This window comes from Schistocerca nitens, chromosome 4, assembly GCF_023898315.1.
Source record: "Schistocerca nitens isolate TAMUIC-IGC-003100 chromosome 4, iqSchNite1.1, whole genome shotgun sequence".
In the NCBI taxonomy this organism is placed as follows: Eukaryota; Metazoa; Arthropoda; class Insecta; order Orthoptera; family Acrididae; genus Schistocerca; species Schistocerca nitens.
This window is the reverse complement of record NC_064617.1, coordinates 732,683,109-732,701,723: the sequence shown is the minus strand read 5'-3', so window position 1 is coordinate 732,701,723 and position 18,615 is coordinate 732,683,109. Positions and strand designations below refer to the sequence as shown.

General features: G+C 38.9%; 1 protein-coding gene across 3 annotated transcripts in view; it reads right to left on the bottom strand.

Annotated features, from left to right (window-relative positions):
* Nucleotides 1-15,263: 15,263 nt before the first annotated feature.
* The window catches only part of LOC126252923 (tetraspanin-9), a 548,137-nt gene continuing 544,785 nt past the window's right edge, over nt 15,264-18,615 (bottom strand). For 2 of the 3 annotated variants that reach the window (XM_049953912.1, XM_049953913.1), the window contains exon 8: nt 15,264-16,971. In XM_049953912.1, the coding sequence (XP_049809869.1) occupies nt 16,879-16,971 (93 nt within the window). In that variant the 3' untranslated portion in view covers nt 15,264-16,878. The remainder of the gene's footprint in view (nt 16,972-18,615) is intronic. The other variant, XM_049953911.1, reaches the window with a different exon arrangement.

Genomic DNA, 18,615 nt, shown 5'->3' with positions numbered 1-18,615 from the left:
ATCAGAGGTCGCCTCACATACAGCGAAAGTTGGAGTACTCCACCAACCTCTGCCGGCTTTATAAGGCCAGCACAGCAGCAGTACAGCCAGTTCCTTGCCAAGCTAGGACCAGCTCCGACGGACCTCACCGACGCTCTTGATGAATGGTCATCTACATGTTAATTGTCTTCTTGTGTGTGTGTGTGGTGATTGTTTGAGAAGTGTAGTTCAGTTTCAATAAACGACATCATACTGAGTGTTCTACAATACTGAGTATTCTTCAGTAACATTCTCCAGGAAATTGCCAAATACAAACCCTTCCATTGCATATGCAAGATAAGGCGACCAATGCACAATGAAGCACTTTCATCCAAAGTGCAGAGCCAGTTAATTCACTTGTTCAGAAGGGGAGGCCATCTCAGTCCACTGCCGTCTATCATTCAGTGCACGTCTAGTGATCGTACCACTATATACAGCATGGTATCTTGGTACTGCAGTGCAAGAAAATTTCTGCATAGCCAGAATGGTAGATAATGTACAATGTAAATAAATTTACGTTGGGAGAGACATAAGAATGGATAAAAATCCCATTAAAAATTATCATAGAAAGAGTTCAGGCTGCTACTTCAAACAATAAAAGTAGTAAAGAAAGAGGGAGAAAAAGTGGCTGCTGGTAGTTCTGAGGGTTTCCCTACTCCAAGAAAAAAGAGAAAAAAAAAGAGACAAAAATTTTACATGTAGGTGATTTTGATGAACGAGTTGTGTGGAAACTATACACAATTTCCATGCTACAGACTGACAGGATCCCACAATAAAGTCACTTTTTGGCATAATAAGAGAAAATGCTTCTTTCAAGGGAAGTACTTCTCCATTACAGTACCTACTCTATAAGCCAGGCTTCAGGTATGTCAGTTTTTTATGTCCTTGTATTACTGACATGATTTTGTGTAATTGACATTGTGACAACATTCCCTGCTTTATTTCTTTGTTGATCATCCTCAGTGTCTACTTACTGTTTTGCTACACTGGCTGGAAAATGGGGCATGGAAGTACAAAACTGACTACTTTAAATGATGTAACTGACAGGCGCACATTTGTGTTTCACAGTATCTTACTTTCACTGATCACAATCCCCAATAATATGCAGTTATAACGCCAGTGCACCATTGTTTAACATTCGATAAGCTTCATTAATAGGCTGCAGGTGAACATCCACATACTGCTCCAATAGTTTACTGTTGAATATCTACAAGCAGTAAATCATAACCACATAGTCCACAGTTCTTTTAGAATAATCAGGTATGTATGAAACAGACACTGTCATTGTTTTAACACACAGCCTAGTTGTGTAACATTTATTTCACAGTTAAGTTGAAGCATTGTTGTAGTTCTAATCAATACAGGTTTCTCATCTGAAACTCAGCTGTGGACTGACTGTCATGGGACCAAAAATTGGGCCCTTATACATCCTCACAATAATAGGTGCTGAAACTACACATTGTTCGAAGTTAGATTTAAAGAAATTACAATTAAAACTTAACTCATTAAATTAACTGAATAAATCAAAAAAATTGTTCCTTTTAACAGTTTCTTCTACTACAAGGGTTAGGCCAAATTATTTGTTTAAATCACGAAATTAACATATATAATTATGCAGACAATACTTTTGACAAAACTGGAAATTACTTTGGAATTAACTAAGAGCTGGCTTTGCTAACATGTTTTTGAACAGAGCCAAATAGATCATTTAAGAATACTATTATTTGCTCCTCTAATTAATAGCACAGAATTTATATTTGTTTATAAGTCAACTATAGAATTTAAGTTATGAAACAATTACTGATTTCACCCTATAACAAAAGATACTAACTAGGAATAGTCAAAATAAATTAGAAAATCAATTTCATACATAAAACTAAGCGCACCACCAGATCTGGTGTTATATTCTTTAAAACTGAGGGACAACCTTTCTCTTTTATGAAAATGCAGATTATATTCACATATGCTAATGGTAATTAGTTGAAAGTGAAAAATGAATTCTAAGGAGCCACATGGCAAAACAAGAGGGGAAGTAAAAATATCCCGGCTTGCATCATCACAATATGTCTGACATTTACCAGTAGGCACAAGCAACAGATAACCAGAAGATACTTGTGAACTGCTTAGAAATATACTACTGAGTATTTAAATAAAATAAAAAAAGTACTATGAATAGCACAGATCAATCATATATGTCAAAGAAACACACATTAAAAATTTGTATGCAACACCTAATGAGTAGACGGATGGCACAATGGAGGAAGTAAGGGTGCAAATTTCAAAAGAACAATTTCTCATAGTACATGCAGATAGCAAAAATATCTGGCAAGGACATGTAGTTCTGCAGACTGTAAGGTATTAATGTGTCTAAAGTTAAAAGAAACATTCACTTTGTTCTGGTCTACAATACTGTAGAACAGAAGAAAGTGAGAATTTCTTTTAAATTTAAACATGTCCTACCGAGTAGTGACTGAAAATCCTATCAGTTTAATTTGTTTATGAAATGTTACTCACTGTAGGAGGAGAGTTAGGTTTTGTGTCAAATGCATTTTTAATTTTGAAATCAGGGAACTAAAATGGGAGATTATTATGAAGAAATGAATGCTACAAATTCTTCAGGGTAACTGATTTATCTTTTACTGTCTGACTGAAGTACATGTGTAAAGCAGTGTCACACTTTGACAGAATGAATATTTTTTTTTTTATCAGGTGGCTGGAACATAATCTGATACCAAACTTGCTGAAACATTGGGTTGTTGCCCTTGACAATGCTAGCTATTACAATATTCTGCAAGAAAAATCACTTACAATGCATAACAAAAAAGGTGAGCTTTCATATTGACTAAGTTCTTGTAACATTCAATTTGACCATGAAAACACAAATACTGTGTTGCTTGCCTTAATAGAAAGCAACAAACCAGCAAAGGTTTGCATTGCAGATAAAGTTCTGGCATGATCATTCTGTTCTCCATTTACCCACTTACGATCCCGAACTTAATGCTATAGATATGGTATGGGCACAGGTAAAGAACTGGGTGGCTGCAAAGAACATTACTTTCAAGCTGGAGGACTTATGGGAGCTAGCTGAGGAAACATTTCCCTCCATTACTGAACAAGAATGGGCAGTAATTTGCAAACATGTGGAAGGTGTTGAGAAAACATATACAGATCAGGAAAAATTAGCAGACAAAGTGAAAGAAATTGTTATTGAGTAGTGTGACAGTGATACTGACAACACTAGTGATGGTGATGATGAATCCCAACCTTTCTATTCTGTAGACAGCAAATAACTATAAGGTTGGTCAATTTTGCATTTTGAGCATTGTAGTACATAAGATTGTTTGCTGCATTTTTTATCATTTTGACAGCAAAGGATGTATTCTGTGATACCTCCTTTTCAGTATGAGTGTTTGGTTTCACACTGCCTCCAACTGTCTCCTTGTTTAAGCCCCTAATGAAAAATTTTCTATTTGCAGGTTCAACAGAAACATCATACTTCCTGCATGCACATTAACAGTACTAATAAATCAGTCCTTATCCTGAATCACAAAGCTATTGCAGTGTCAATGAAATTTCTGCTACCTGCTCTATTTCCCAGCTTATACTATCATGGAGATTTTTTTCTGAAAGCTCTTCAAACTGTGGCACTGTTTTTCCTCTACCCTACTCTTCTGGAGGATCACTTCTTTTCAACTATCCCCATTCATGGGACATGTAAATGGGTGAATGGGACAAGAAGCAAGGATCACTCCACATTACCCACCTGTAACGAATATTTTTAGATACTACCCGAAGCAGAGGCAACAGTGGATCTTACTGGATGGTCACCATGCCAGTGTTGACGTGGAGGGACTCCACTTAATATTTACAAAAAATTTAAGTGTAGGCTTCAGTTTAGAATGGCACTTCCCCTACAGCATTCAGCATTTCCCTTACAGCGCTCTGAGTGCCACCTCCACCACTGCTACTCTCTTCCTGAGCTGACTGCACATCTAATGGCCACTGTACTTTGCTCAAACTATATAATGTGATCCAGTACTCTGAATCACTCATTTCCAGTCATTCCCTGTCCTGTGGAGTTGCTCTTTACACCATCTCAAGCATCACTTAGCATTAACTATAGAAACGTGTGGTTTTTTGGGAGCTACTCAACCATTGTATCCCATTCTTTTTAATGTCCTACGCAAAGAAATTGTATTAGCTGGACTGCTGGCAGCACTTTGGAATTCATGAGTGATTCCTTCCACTGATTTTATGTGATTTTTTACAACTACCTTCTGTAATTTTCAATGGCCCCTGTCAGGCAGTACATGAGGTCTGCCTGGTCTTAGTTTAGCTGTGATTGTTTTTCTCTTCACAATCACAACACTATAGTCAAATTGGGCAGCTTTAAAAGAATTGAACTGCCTGATGGATTTCTTACTGAGGTGACATCCAGTGACTTGTCCACATTCAAAGTCTCTGAGCTCTCCTTGAAATGTAGCAGAATATGACAGTATAAAATGCAAAGCATGATTCCACACATATTGGAGATTGCAATACTATTACACAATGTTTATGTGAAGTTATACATGTGCAGAAGTTTAAACTGTAACATTGCTAGCAAACAATATTTATGAAAACTAGTTGATTTATGATTAAATTAAAGCAGTATTACTCAATTCTGATCAATTTATAGAAAGATTGCACTACAAATCAAAAGTGTTGAACCAAATGTAAACAATGCCTGAAATAATCCTTTGTAGAATTAATATACAAAAGAGAAGTAGCAATAATGATAGATCCCATTGCAAAGACACTGGATTCATGTTAGGACCAAAAGTTTTATTGTAATTGTAAAGTAATTAACAGAAATAATTGACATCATGTTATCAATACATACTTCTTGAAATTTCATTATGAAAACTAAAATATTTAAACTTACTATAGTTCAATTCTTTTATCTTGGCAGCTCGCGCATGCCCGCCTAGACGCGGGAGATTGCTGCGTTGCCAGTTGCACACGACGCACGCGCCAAGAGAAGCAGCGCCATAGTATAGCATAGCTCGCAAGCTTACGTTTAGGGGGGAGCACGCAGTTCATGAAGTAAAGCCACCATGGCCGCATTAACCCTTTCGCTGCTACAAAGACGTGCTCCCTGCATTCCGCGCTGTGGGCGATTTTGTCACTGCACTGCTCGCCTGTGCAGACACATTGTGTTCCAACTGCTTTGACACTCTTTGTCATTCGATTCCACAAAAACTATTTGGCTCAAAAATTAGATTTTTACCTATCTTCTTGACTGATACCTTCCCCCCATAAATGACTTAATTTTGTTTCGATGTTCAACGTAATTATTATGCAGCATTAAATATAGTAAACCATTGCACAAAATTTTGAAGAGTTTGCGGAGGTAAAGTCCATTGAGTATACTTTCCGGATGGTCGATTTTAGTTGCCACAATGTTGAGAATGAAATGTGGACAAGATACCTACATATTTCATTTAATTTAAGTACCACATAAAACTTTTATTACAGTCGCGAAAGACGGAATATTTCTCAATATTACATACAACACCTATGTGGTACTTAAATTAAATGAGATATTGTTATACAGTAAATATTATATGAAATTTAGGTATCTTGTCCTCTGCAAACTCTTCAAAATTTTGTGCAATGGTTTACTACATTTAATGCTGCACATCAAAACAAAATTAAGTCATTTATGGGGGCAAGGTATCAGTCAAGAAGACATGTAAAAATCAAATTTTTTGGCCAAATAGTTTTTGTGAAATCGAATGATAAGTGTGTCAAAGCAGTTGGAACACCATGTGTCTGCACAGGCGAGAAGTGCAGTGATGACAAAATCGCGCACAGCGCGGAATGCGGGGAGCACGTGTCTGCAGCAGCGACAAAGTTAACGAAGAGGCAAAGCACTAGAAATTTCATTCAAACAAATAAAATTCGTGAAGTAAGGCACTCCAATATTGTTTTTAAATAAAGAAAATATAAAGCACTGCACAAGGTTTGAACTCATAACCTTTCACTTGGCAGCCCAACACCTTAACTGTTCTTTTTTTTTTTTTAATCTCATTTTGTTCACTTCATCTGCTCGGGACGGACGTCGCAAGACATCCGTTTCAGTTCGTCATTGATCCATTAGCTCAGTTTTTTTATTACAGAGGGCAGCTACCCCTCTGACCGAACACGCTGAGTTACCGTGCAGGCTTCCGCTACCTCAGCTCATCGAACACTGTAACACCATAAGGACCTCACGCAACTACTTATAAACACTGTTGGTATGACTATGAATTACTCACGCTTCGTCGAAGTACAATAGGAAATAAACAATTACCGCTGTTCTTTATTGCGAAAAAGCACTTCGTGAGATTGAAACAAACACCTTTCCTTGCTATCGCCTGAATTAGGAGTCTTATTGCTTGTTTGGTTTAATTAATTAAAAGAATATGAAGCAATTGGTATAAATAATGGTTTTTCCAAACTTTCTATAAAAGAAAGTCTGCTATCAAGACATTGCTTTTGTTCTACTACTTTCTTTATGATTGAACGTTTCTAAAACTGAAGACACTCGTCCGTGCTCTGCACTGCAGTCGAGATCTAGCAACGTCGTTCTCTGTTCATTGGCTGACTGTGTTTTGTGATGTCAGATGCGCAGAACGAACCTACACTCGGCCTCCAAGACATATGACGCGCACTTTAATTATATAAGAATTGTAGTCATGATCTGTAGAGCTAAAGCTCACACCAAGTCTCATGAAATCATATAAAAATCAATTTTAAATTAAAGGAAATGTACCATAGGGACATCAGTTCAATAATAGATGATGATACACCATCTGATTAATGAACTCTCTGATACCATTCTCTCTTTCCCCAGCTCTACAGTGACTTTAAAAAGTCTGTAAATTCACAGTCTATTACTGATATTGATCCCTCACTCCATCAGGATGAACTCTTAGCTTGGCTTTCCAGGGGCCAATATTTTTCCAAAATTGACTTGTCTGAAACCTACTTGCACTGCCTTTGGATGATGATTCCAAACACATCCTCAGAATGAATATTCCCATTGGGTTATGCCAGTACCAACGCTGGCCATTTGGAGTAGCTAGCACCCCTGATATTTTTTTAGTAGTTTTTGCAGCAACTTATAGCCTTTGCACCAGGGTTCATTAACTACCTGGATGATGTGGTCTCCAGTTCCTCAAAAGATGAATACTTGTGGAACCTTCAGGCTTTCTTCACAGTGTTTCAGGCAGCTGGGTTGACATGTATCTTGGACAAATCACAATTTTTGCAGCCATCTATCATCTCTCTTGGTTTTGAAGTCTCAAATGCTGGCATCAAGCCATTATGCCATCTTGATGATGCCATTAAGGCTTTGCTTCATCCTACCAGTGTCAAAGATTTGCATACCTTTCTCAGAAAGATAGCATACTACCATAAATTTCTTCATAATGCAGCCACAGTGGCTGAGACCCTTCATGCTCTCTTATGAAATAGTGTCCCTTTTCAGTGGTCACACACCTGTGAGCATGCTTTTACCCCACTGAAGTCAGAATTACACTCGGCGCCTTGTTTGGTTACCTTCCAACCAGGTCAACATCTTGTTTTGGCCACAGACGCATCCTAGTATGGCCTGGGAACCATTCCCACACACAAATATGCAGATGGCTCTACATGCCCTACTGCATACATTTCCAAAATTCTGAATCAAGTGCAAGAGCATTACTCCCAGATAGATAAAGAAGAGCTTTCTTTTGTGTATGCCCTCAAAAAAATTCATGTTTTCCTCTATGGTTCTAAATTTCCAGATTGCAAACCTCCATTTTCTCTTTTTTGTCCTTCCAGATAAAACGGCTCTCGTCTGCAGCACTGGGCTCTGTTCTTGTCACAATATAACAACAAGATTCATTTACACCCCACAGTACAACATGTTAATGCGGATGCTCTTTCCTGGTTGTTGATTGATCCTGGTCCAGAATTTAATAAGAATGAACTGTTGTGTTTCCATTTAGATGTCAAAGCCCAAAACACTGTGAATGGTTTTCTCATTACAAGTTCTGGAATTTCAGTGGCTGTCATGGCCATTATGTCTTACATCAAGTTGTTCAGCTTGTCCACCATGGTTGGCCAGACAAACGACCAGGCTGAGTGTTGGACCCTTTGCATATTATTATGCTCTCCATGAATACCTCTCGGTTCTTGATGGTTTGTTACTGTTGGCTACTCAAGAGTTGGCACCAAGGGTTGTGATCCCATCCATGTTGTGGCAGGATATCATGTGCCTCCTCCACCTGGGCCACTGGGGCGGTTCTCATACAAAATTGCTGGCCCACCACCCAATGTGGTTTGGCCAGGTATTGACAATGAGATCACATGTGTTGTGTCAGCCTACCAGGAGTGCACCACCCATCAGGCAGTACCATGCGCCTTTCTTTCCTCATGGCCCATCCCCCTTCCTTAACTCCTTTTGCCTTGTTGAAGTTGATACTTTCTCAAAATTTCCCTATGTGGTTCATTGCCCATCCACATCCATTTACAGTCATGACCCTTGCAAAGTTGTTAGTTTTTTTTTTTTTTTTTTTTTTTTTTTTTTTTTTTTTTTTTTTTTTTTTGAAGGATTCCACATATGCTTGTGACAGACAATGGTCCGCAATTTGTATTGCAGGATTTTGTACAAGGAGTGGCATTTAGCATATTAGCATATTACATCCTCTCCATTTCATCCTCAGTCAACCGGTGATAAAATATATCATGCAACCTTCTCCTGAGTATTGTGAAAAAATAAAATGCTTACAACTGTCCTTATGATATTTATTTTGTTGCAACCAGTTTTGGCACTTCAATGTGCCATCTTCAGGGTGTAGTTGATGTGGAAGGGGCTAACATGATCGCTACATATGTTGGATCAGTGGCCAGCATAACTGGATGCACAGATAATTTGTAAATTTAGGCGTCAGCATATCAGTACTCTAACAATCAACTGCAGTTTTTGAGTTGGCAGTTGATGGTTAGAGAGCTGACATGTAAGTTTGCAGATTATCTGCATATCCAGTTATGCTGGCCACTGATGAGATATATATATATAAAGAGATTGTATCAACCCCTTCTGCATCAACTACAGCTTGAAAATGGTGCATTGAAGTGCCAGAACTGATTGCAACAAAATAAATAAAATCATAAGGATGGTTTTAGGCATTTTATTTTCTCACAATAGCAAATGGCCATCATCCCAAAGACTTCCTGCCAAAAGGATGAACATACAAAAACAATTCTCCTTTGGATTCCCTTGAAAAGTTCGAGTTCATAGAGATTCACTCCAGTTGGTGACCATAGCCCAGCAGAGTTGCTTCATGGCTACCAGCCCCACATCCAGCTTCATCTACTCAGCCAATGCCCACAACCAGCCAATGCTCACCTCACAGTGGTTTTGTTGGAGCTTGGCCATCTGGGACCCTATCCTGTGGATACCGGCAGTTGTCCATCACTGCCAAGGTCACCTCCTCTGTAACATGCACACCTTTGATGGCTTTGTGTCCTGACAATCTGACCAGCTCTCCCCATGCATGACTGACTGTGTGCCAGAGACCCTGCCATCTCCATAGCTACCTCCACCATCTACACTAGCCCCCGCAGCATGTGTCAAACCCCCTTTGGCTCCTGTGCCATCTTCATTCTGGGTGCTGCCACCACTGGGAAGAGTAGCTAGTGCTGGGTTGCCTGCATCTCCATGGCCTCTGTTGCTGCAGCTGCATTTCTCTTCCCTGCCACCTCCTTTACTGAATGCCTGCCCAGAGGTGGACATCAAATGCAGTGCCTCCATCACAGCTGCTCCTTTACGGCCTCTCACAGAGGAGTAGGTGCTGTGACTGTCCATTTCATACTCTGCTCTCCTGTGACTGTACAACAGTTGTTCCAGCAGTTGTCCCCTTCTGATGAAGACATGGACATCTGCATAGTTCACACAGCTTTCCCTAAAGGGGAAGGAGTGTTATAACCCTATACAGTAAGGCCACCATGCATCAGAACAGATGGTGCAGCAAGTACTGTGCCATATGGAAACAGTCATATATAAGCCGGTGCACTGGATCCTCAGCCCCTTGAATGTTTTCATGACTAATGAAAACTTAACTGTTAGAAGTGGAAGAGATTGGTAGAAGACAGAAGTGGTAAGACAACTCTGCAACTTGCTTCCATGTAAGATGGATTGTAATTTTTATTTTATCAACTGAATACTCTCAAAACAATGAATAATCTAAATGTTAACTGTTTTTCATTCATTGTTTATGAGAAAGAACTAGTGTTTATTTTGGTAGTGATCATATATAAATCTGTTCTATGTTTTAACAATGAGGAGTGAATTATTGGCTGTGAAGAACCTTTACAAAATACAATGACAAATGACATTTTATTTTCTTCACAGAAAATCATCAGACCTGGGCCTCTTATGAATCATATCTCAGCAGATTATTAATCAGCTGAGCTGCTAGTTCTACAACAAAATCAGGATGAGTATTCCTCTATCTTATACTTTATGCAACAACAATTATTAATTGACTTCACAGTATGGTTACCCATTGAATTCTAACTACATTTATGTCAGACTGTGCTCACAAAAAAAGTTATAAAACTTAAATTTTATTATTTTAATTATCAGAATGTTAATTACACCAAGGGGGTGGGATGTTTAGAATGTTCAATTATGTTCAATTTCAACAACACATAAAGTGATCATGTAATTGTTGTCTGTTATAAAAGGACTGGCTGCTGCTGCTGCTATGGTGCACAGTCTTGAATCAGTTTTGTGATCACTAAACTCACGTTAGTTTTATCTGTGTTGTGATGCAATAAACAAATCTTAAAAATATTTTCTGTGTTTTGATTAAGTTGTTTATTGGTGAATATATCGCAAAGTGCCTGCCAATACATAAAACTGAACCTGGATGATATTTTAAGTGGAGGAACTATATTAAAGCTGAGTTACACACCTCAAAATCTCTTCAACAATCACAAAGTAAAGTAATTAAAATGTGGCCACTAAAGCTGGTTATGTTTTTTCCTGACCAAATCATTCTGCTGTTACTGCTTCTCTGTTGACAACAAGATACTCCTTTTAAATGGTTGCTACATAGATATGTGTCTGTTATATAGTAGGTGCACTAGAGTGGACTGCAGTTTGGTGTTTACTTCACCTGTTAGGCTATTTATGTCATCGTTCCAGCTGTTACCACTAAAAATAACCAATTTCATTGGTTTAATCAATTCCATGACCACTGACTTACCTTTAACATTATATTCAAACTTTTTAGATAATTTCCATAATTTCTATCTACTTTTACATGTTACACTTCATTCAGCTGTACTTTGAAACATTTTCGGTGGTGGCATCAGGGCGGCGATGGTGGCGGTGGGGGAGGGGGAGGGGGAAGGGGGGAGGATGAGGGAATTCATAGTCACTATAAAATAATTTGTGTTGTCTGCATTTTGCTGAACTGATCTCAGATGAAGGAAATAGTAATGCAGAGGAACCTAGAAACCAATATTCCTTCATTAATTAATCCATTTTTACATGTTTTGGTGTTAGCCATCATCAGAATCTTGGCTCACATAAAAATCAGATTATTACATAGTTACATGGTTGACTTGCAGTGAACATGAGCAGACGTATTTGCCATGGTCATCTCCCTCCTGGATGCCTTTATAGCACACCTTAGTAACTATAGAAACCTCTTTCATTCCGAAATATCGTTCTTGAGAAGTGACTCACTAAACTACACTCCTGGAAATGGAAAAAAGGACACATTGACACCGGTGTGTCATACCCACCATACTTGCTCCGGACACTGCGAGAGGGCTGTACAAGCAATGATCACACGCACGGCACAGCGGACACACCAGGAACCGCGGTGTTGGCCGTCGAATGGCGCTAGCTGCGCAGCATTTGTGCACCGCCGCCGTCAGTGTCAGCCAGTTTGCCGTGGCATACGGAGCTCCATCGCAGTCTTTAACACTGGTAGCATGCCGCGACAGCGTGGACGTGAACCGTATGTGCAGTTGACGGACTTTGAGCGAGGGCGTATAGTGGGCATGCGGGAGGCCGGGTGGACGTACCGCCGAATTGCTCAACACGTGGGGCGTGAGGTCTCCACAGTACATCGATGTTGTCGCCAGTGGTCGGCGGAAGGTGCACGTGCCCGTCGACCTGGGACCGGACCGCAGCGACGCACGGATGCACGCCAAGACCGTAGGATCCTACGCAGTGCCGTAGGGGACCGCACCGCCACTTCCCAGCAAATTAGGGACACTGTTGCTCCTGGGGTATCGGCGAGGACCATTCGCAACCGTCTCCATGAAGCTGGGCTACGGTCCCGCACACCGTTAGGCCGTCTTCCGCTCACGCCCCAACATCATGCAGCCCGCCTCCAGTGGTGTCGCGACAAGCGTGAATGGAGGGACGAATGGAGACGTGTCGTCTTCAGCGATGAGAGTCGCTTCTGCCTTGGTGCCAATGATGGTCGTATGCGTGTTTGGCACCATGCAGGTGAGCGCCACAATCAGGACTGCATACGACCGAGGCACACAGGGCCAACACCCGGCATCATGGTGTGGGGAGCGATCTCCTACACTGGCTGTACACCACTGGTGATCGTCGAGGGGACACTGAATAGTGCACGGTACATCCAAACCGTCATCGAACCCATCGTTCTACCATTCCTAGACCGGCAAGGGAACTTGCTGTTCCAACAGGACAATGCACGTCCGCATGTATCCCGTGCCACCCAACGTGCTCTAGAAGGTGTAAGTCAACTACCCTGGCCAGCAAGATCTCCGGATCTGTCCCCCATTGAGCATGTTTGGGACTGGATGAAGCGTCGTCTCACGCGGTCTGCACGTCCAGCACGAACGCTGGTCCAACTGAGGCGCCAGGTGGAAATGGCATGGCAAGCCGTTCCACAGGACTACATCCAGCATCTCTACGATCGTCTCCATGGGAGAATAGCAGCCTGCATTGCTGCGGAATGTGGATATACACTGTACTAGTGCCGACATTGTGCATGCTCTGTTGCCTGTGTCTATGTGCCTGTGGTTCTGTCAGTGTGATCATGTGATGTATCTGACCCCAGGAATGTGTCAATAAAGTTTCCCCTTCCTGGGACAATGAATTCACGGTGTTCTTATTTCAATTTCCAGGAGTGTACAACAGCAAAAACTGGTAACACACTAACAGAGTAACTAATACTATTTACTATCAGAAGGGAATGTATCTGAAGAACAAATGTTAAGATCACATTGCAGCATACCACCAAGACTGTGTGGTCTTTGTAAGGTGCACAAAGGTCTTCCTTTACGGCCTATAGTGAATAGTATTGACGCCCTCACATACGATTTAGCCAAACATCTTGCTTTCTTGCTGATACCATTGGTTTCTGAATGTCCACATCATATACAGAATTCTGCTGATTTTATCGACAGACTGGGGGCTCTCCATGTAAGTAGTTTGGATCTTTTAGTGAATTTTGATGTAGTATCTCTTTTTTACAAAGGTACCTTTTGCTGATTCCTTGGCACTGATTGGTACACAGTTTCAGTTAGACATCACTGCTTTGTTTTGACATGCTCTTTCCTCAACCTATTTTATGTTTAGCCAAGAATATTTTGAACAGACTGACGGCATTACCATGAGCAGACTCTTGTCTCCCATGGTGGCTAACTTTTTTATGAATTTTGAGGAAAGAGCACTTGAATCAATGGTTTCTAAACCAATTCTTTTTTGGAGACACATGGATGATACTTTTGTAGTGTGGCCCCAAGGAGAAGATAAGTTAATGGATTTTTTTCATTATTGTAACTCCATTCATGAGAACATTTGATTTACAATGGAATTAGAGAAAGATAGTTGCCTCTCATTCCTAGATGTTTTTGTTAGATGAAAGAGTGATGGCTCTGTGGGACCATAAGCCCACTCACACTGATTTGTACTTGCACTCTTCAAGTTGCCATCACCCATCCAAAACCATGAGCGTACTTAAAACCCTTGAGCACAGGGCTCATACATTGTCAAAAGTAGATAGTGCACCTAAAGGGCTTGCACATTTAAGGACAGTGTTCAGAGACAACGGATACTCGACCCCACAAATTTACAGGGCATTCTCAGCTAAAACCAAGAACTGGGAAGTACATAAAGAGGAGAATTCATCAGCAAAGTCCTTAGCTTTTCTTCCCTTTGTTGGAAATACGTCCTTGAAAATAACAAGAATCCTTAATAATCTTCAGGTGAAAATGATTTTCTACCCACCATCTAATATTTTGGACCAGCTGGTATCAGTGAAGGGTAATTTGTTACTGAGGAAGTGGGAATTTACAAAATACCTTGCCAGTGTGGTGTAGCCTATACAGGACAAACAACATGCACAGTGGAAGAAAAGAAATGTTGTGCTCGCCTTCGCCAACCCAGCAAGTGTGCAGTTGTGGAACATTGTATCTCCAAACAGACATTCAATGGAAGATTACCAAACATTAATTTCGGACACAGGAACATCTTTCTGGGACTCCATTATCAAAGAATCCATTGAAATACACATCATGGAAAATCTAATGAACCATGATAGTGGCTACCATCTGAATAATGCTTGGAATCCCGTCATCTCTGAGATTTGCTCCACACGGAGACACCAGATTACTCTGATGACTGCGGCAAGGGGAATGCTGAAGACAGCTGATCCTTACAGTTCCACCAGAAACAGCACTGCTGCCAGGTGGTGTGGTCCTTCTGTCACTGTGACTCTGACGCATGCGTGGCAATACTATCAGTGTGCTATATAGGCGGAGTGAAGAACATCTTCGTCAGTCTTCGATGGCTCACCTGAAGATGACTGGCAAGCGTCCAGTTGAAATATCATGGAATGAAGTTCACAATGACTGACTGCAATCCAAAAATCTATTTGAATAAATGTTGTTTAGTTCCTCTCTGATGCAACCTTACATTTTCCCTGATTTTCCAGAGATTCAATTGGATTCTGGTTGACAGTCTCAGAAAATCCTTAATTCAGTTCCACAGTAAGTTAAATTTTCTCCACATATTTTCAAAGGCAGAGTGTAAGCTGTTCATTTGGCAGTTCAGCATATGAGGTATAAACATAACCTTAAAGAAAAGAAATAGGGCTCAATGTATACTTCATAAAATATGCAGTATCACAGACATTTTCATTTTCAAAAACTATTTTAATACAAAATTTTGTGTCCACTTTTAACAATAAAAACATTAGTCACTGCCTGAATACAATAAACATAAATAAGTATAATACCTGTCCTTCAAATTATGTACAATAGTCTTAAAAAATATGGAATGGTAATTAAATATGTTTTCTTAAACAGCTTATTTACAGGAATTCATTTATTTATTTATTTGTTTATTCTAGTCTGAACTCTTCATTTCAACAAAAATTTATCCTATTAATATAAACAAAAGTTTTAAATAGTTTCTTTCACATTACAATAAACTAGTCTCTTCATGGAACATTGTGACTGTATTGGAAAGCAAACACATATTTGAAAAGTTGACTTCTTTCCAGTGCAGGTTAAATTAGAGGCTATTTTATGTTAAAAGAAATCTTGAACTGTATTATATATGCAATTTAATAAATAATATTACGCATACTGAACACTAAAATATCAGTTACCACTGAATAACTGAATTGTATCAGAAGTGAACAATTTCTTTTCAAAAAGGAAATAATATTTATTTATTTATTTATTTCAGCATTATACAAAATTTAGCAATATATCAATCTACATTTATGCCTAAATAGTGGTTGGATTAAAAATGGTTATCCTGGAGCCAAATTCCTGCTCTGTAGCTTTACATCTAGTGAGAAAGACACTTATATCAATATAGTAAATTATCATTGGTGGGTACTGCAGACAAAATCTTTTCAATGAATTACATTTTCATATCAGTTTGATGATTCACTAGCAAATAAATAATACCAAATGATGATGGAAGAAAATTTTAATACCAGCTCAGAATAAATGCATGCAAAACAGTGAAGTCCATTACAACTTAAAATACTAGAGGAAAATTGTGTCTTAAAATGTATTACTCTATAAGAGATTCAAATTTGTTTAATAGAGGACAAAATTTTTTTGTGTCAGTTCAATGAAAGTCATGTCAGTTCACAACTGAAATTCTTCTAGATCAAATGGAACCCTGTTAGGTATGTGTACACAGAAAAATTTGAAAACTATAACTAAGAGTTTAGGCCAGTACCTGTATTAATTGAGACAATACTTCTCAGTCTATGACTATGCAGTTACCCCATTGCACATTCCAAACAGTCAACTGCTGTCACTACATGTAATCGAATTTCTTGAGCCAGTAGCAATAATCTTCCAAGAATAAAAATATTTTGCACCATATAAATTTCTGATAAGAATTGTGTGTGTGTGTGTGTGTGTGTGTGTGTGTGTGTGTGTGTGTGTGTACTAGCTCAGATCAGAAATTAATACACATTTTGCATCCCTCGAAGAAATATAGTTTTTGGTGCACTGAAAATATGCTACCATAGACACTGGTATAATCTCAAACAATATGCTCACACTCAAGAACATAGAGTGGCTTTATACATAGTGTTTCACAGTTAAAAAAAAAAATCTGTTGCATCAAGATTTTTCTTAAAAATAAAAATATCATTTTAGTCATACAATTAATTACTTCCAGGATTATCTCATATCTATTGGAAATTCATCACTCTTCACATCACATTTACAGAATATTTCTGTATACTCTGCAATTCAGTTTCTTATCCCACAATATCACCTCACAGATAAATTTCAGAAACATGAAGTTGGCTGCTTCACATGCTATGAATTTGGATGATATGCTTTGTAAGCATGAGTAGACCTCTTATGCCGCACAGTGCAGAAAAGGAGCATTGATGAAATCAGGCCAAATAACTGCAAAGAAACATGATTTTCACCAGAATTAAATCAAATAATGAAGTACACTACTAAAAATTAGAAATACTGAGTCTTAATTTTTATGGAAACTATTTTTGTGGGGAGAAGATTAGTATGCTCAACAATATTTGTATCTGTAGAGTATTAGTTGTACAAAAAACATTATGGCAAGAAATGCTTGTAGACATATGAGAACATAAACTCAGTTTAGGGTAAGCCCTAAAGTAAAACTGAAAGTACAGTACACTTTCATAATATCTGCCCTACATGAATTCATTTATTGTCTCGTGCTGTGTTTGATATTACTCCACTTTATTAAAATGTAACTTATTTCACATTTTATCACCTTAATGTATGGCCAGTAGTGTCACCCATCTTTCTACAAATGTATGTTACCTCTTTGATGCCCTTTTCCATGTAGGGAGTTTGTGATTTAGTAGAATGCCAATAGAAAAATTTTACCCATGATATTGCTCACTATATGAATTAAAGATGGCATTACTTTTTCACTCATTAGTCTTCTGGCAAATCTGATGCAGTTTGCTATGACTTCCCCTCCTTGCCAACCTCTTCATCTCTGAGCAGCACATACACCAAACATCACTGATTATTTGTTTGATATTTTCCAACCTCTGCCTTCCTTTACAGCTTCAGAATTCTACAACTTCCTTTAACACAGTGGAAGTCACACCATATCCATCACATATGTCATATCATCTTTCCCCTTCTTTTTGTCATATTTCCCCCATATTCCTGTTCTTGAAAATTCTGCAGCGGTTCTTCTCATTTCTTATCTTATCAGTCCACTTAATTTTTATTATTCTTCTGTAACATCATATCTCAAATAATAATGTTCTCCTCTTTTCTGGTTTTCCACCAGTACATGATTCATTTTCATACAGTACTGTGTGCCAGATGTACATTCTCATAAATTTCTTCCTCTAATTAAGGCCTTCTTTTGATATTAGTGGGCTTCCTTTAGAAGAGGAGAAAGGTGCTAGTTGTCTGTGTTATTCTTTCTTATGCCATCCTTACTTCATCCATTGTGCACTATTTTGCTCTGAGGTTCAAGAATTCCTTCACTTCATATGTGTTCCCTAGTGTGATGTTAAACTTGTCACTGATCTTATTTCCACTATTCCTCATTACTTTTGTCTTTCTGAAGTTTACTCTCAATCTGTATTCTGAACTCCATTCAACAGGTCCTGTAATAATTCTACACTTAAAAGAGGGCAGTGATGTCTTCAAGCAAATCCTGCGATTGATATTTTTCACCTTGAATTTTAATTCAACTCCTGGCCTGTTCTTTTATTTCATCATTGCTTCTTTGACATGCAGGTTGAACAGTTGAGGAGAAACACTGCATCCATATCTCACCCCCCCCCCTCCCCCCCTCTTCTTCTTTTTTAATGTGAGCTCTTTTGCCTTGCTCTTCCATTCTTATTGTTTCTTCTTAATTCTTGTATGTGTGGAAATACCGAGATCTTCAAGACATCAAAACCTCTCTCACGTCCCAGAGAGAGGATCTTTGGGGCAGAAAAAGCAGAGACTAACAGTGCACTCTTGAGGTTGTAATGGTGTGGAGCCTCTGTAAATTTACTCTGTTCAATAAAAAATTCATTTGTTATCATGTCTTATATC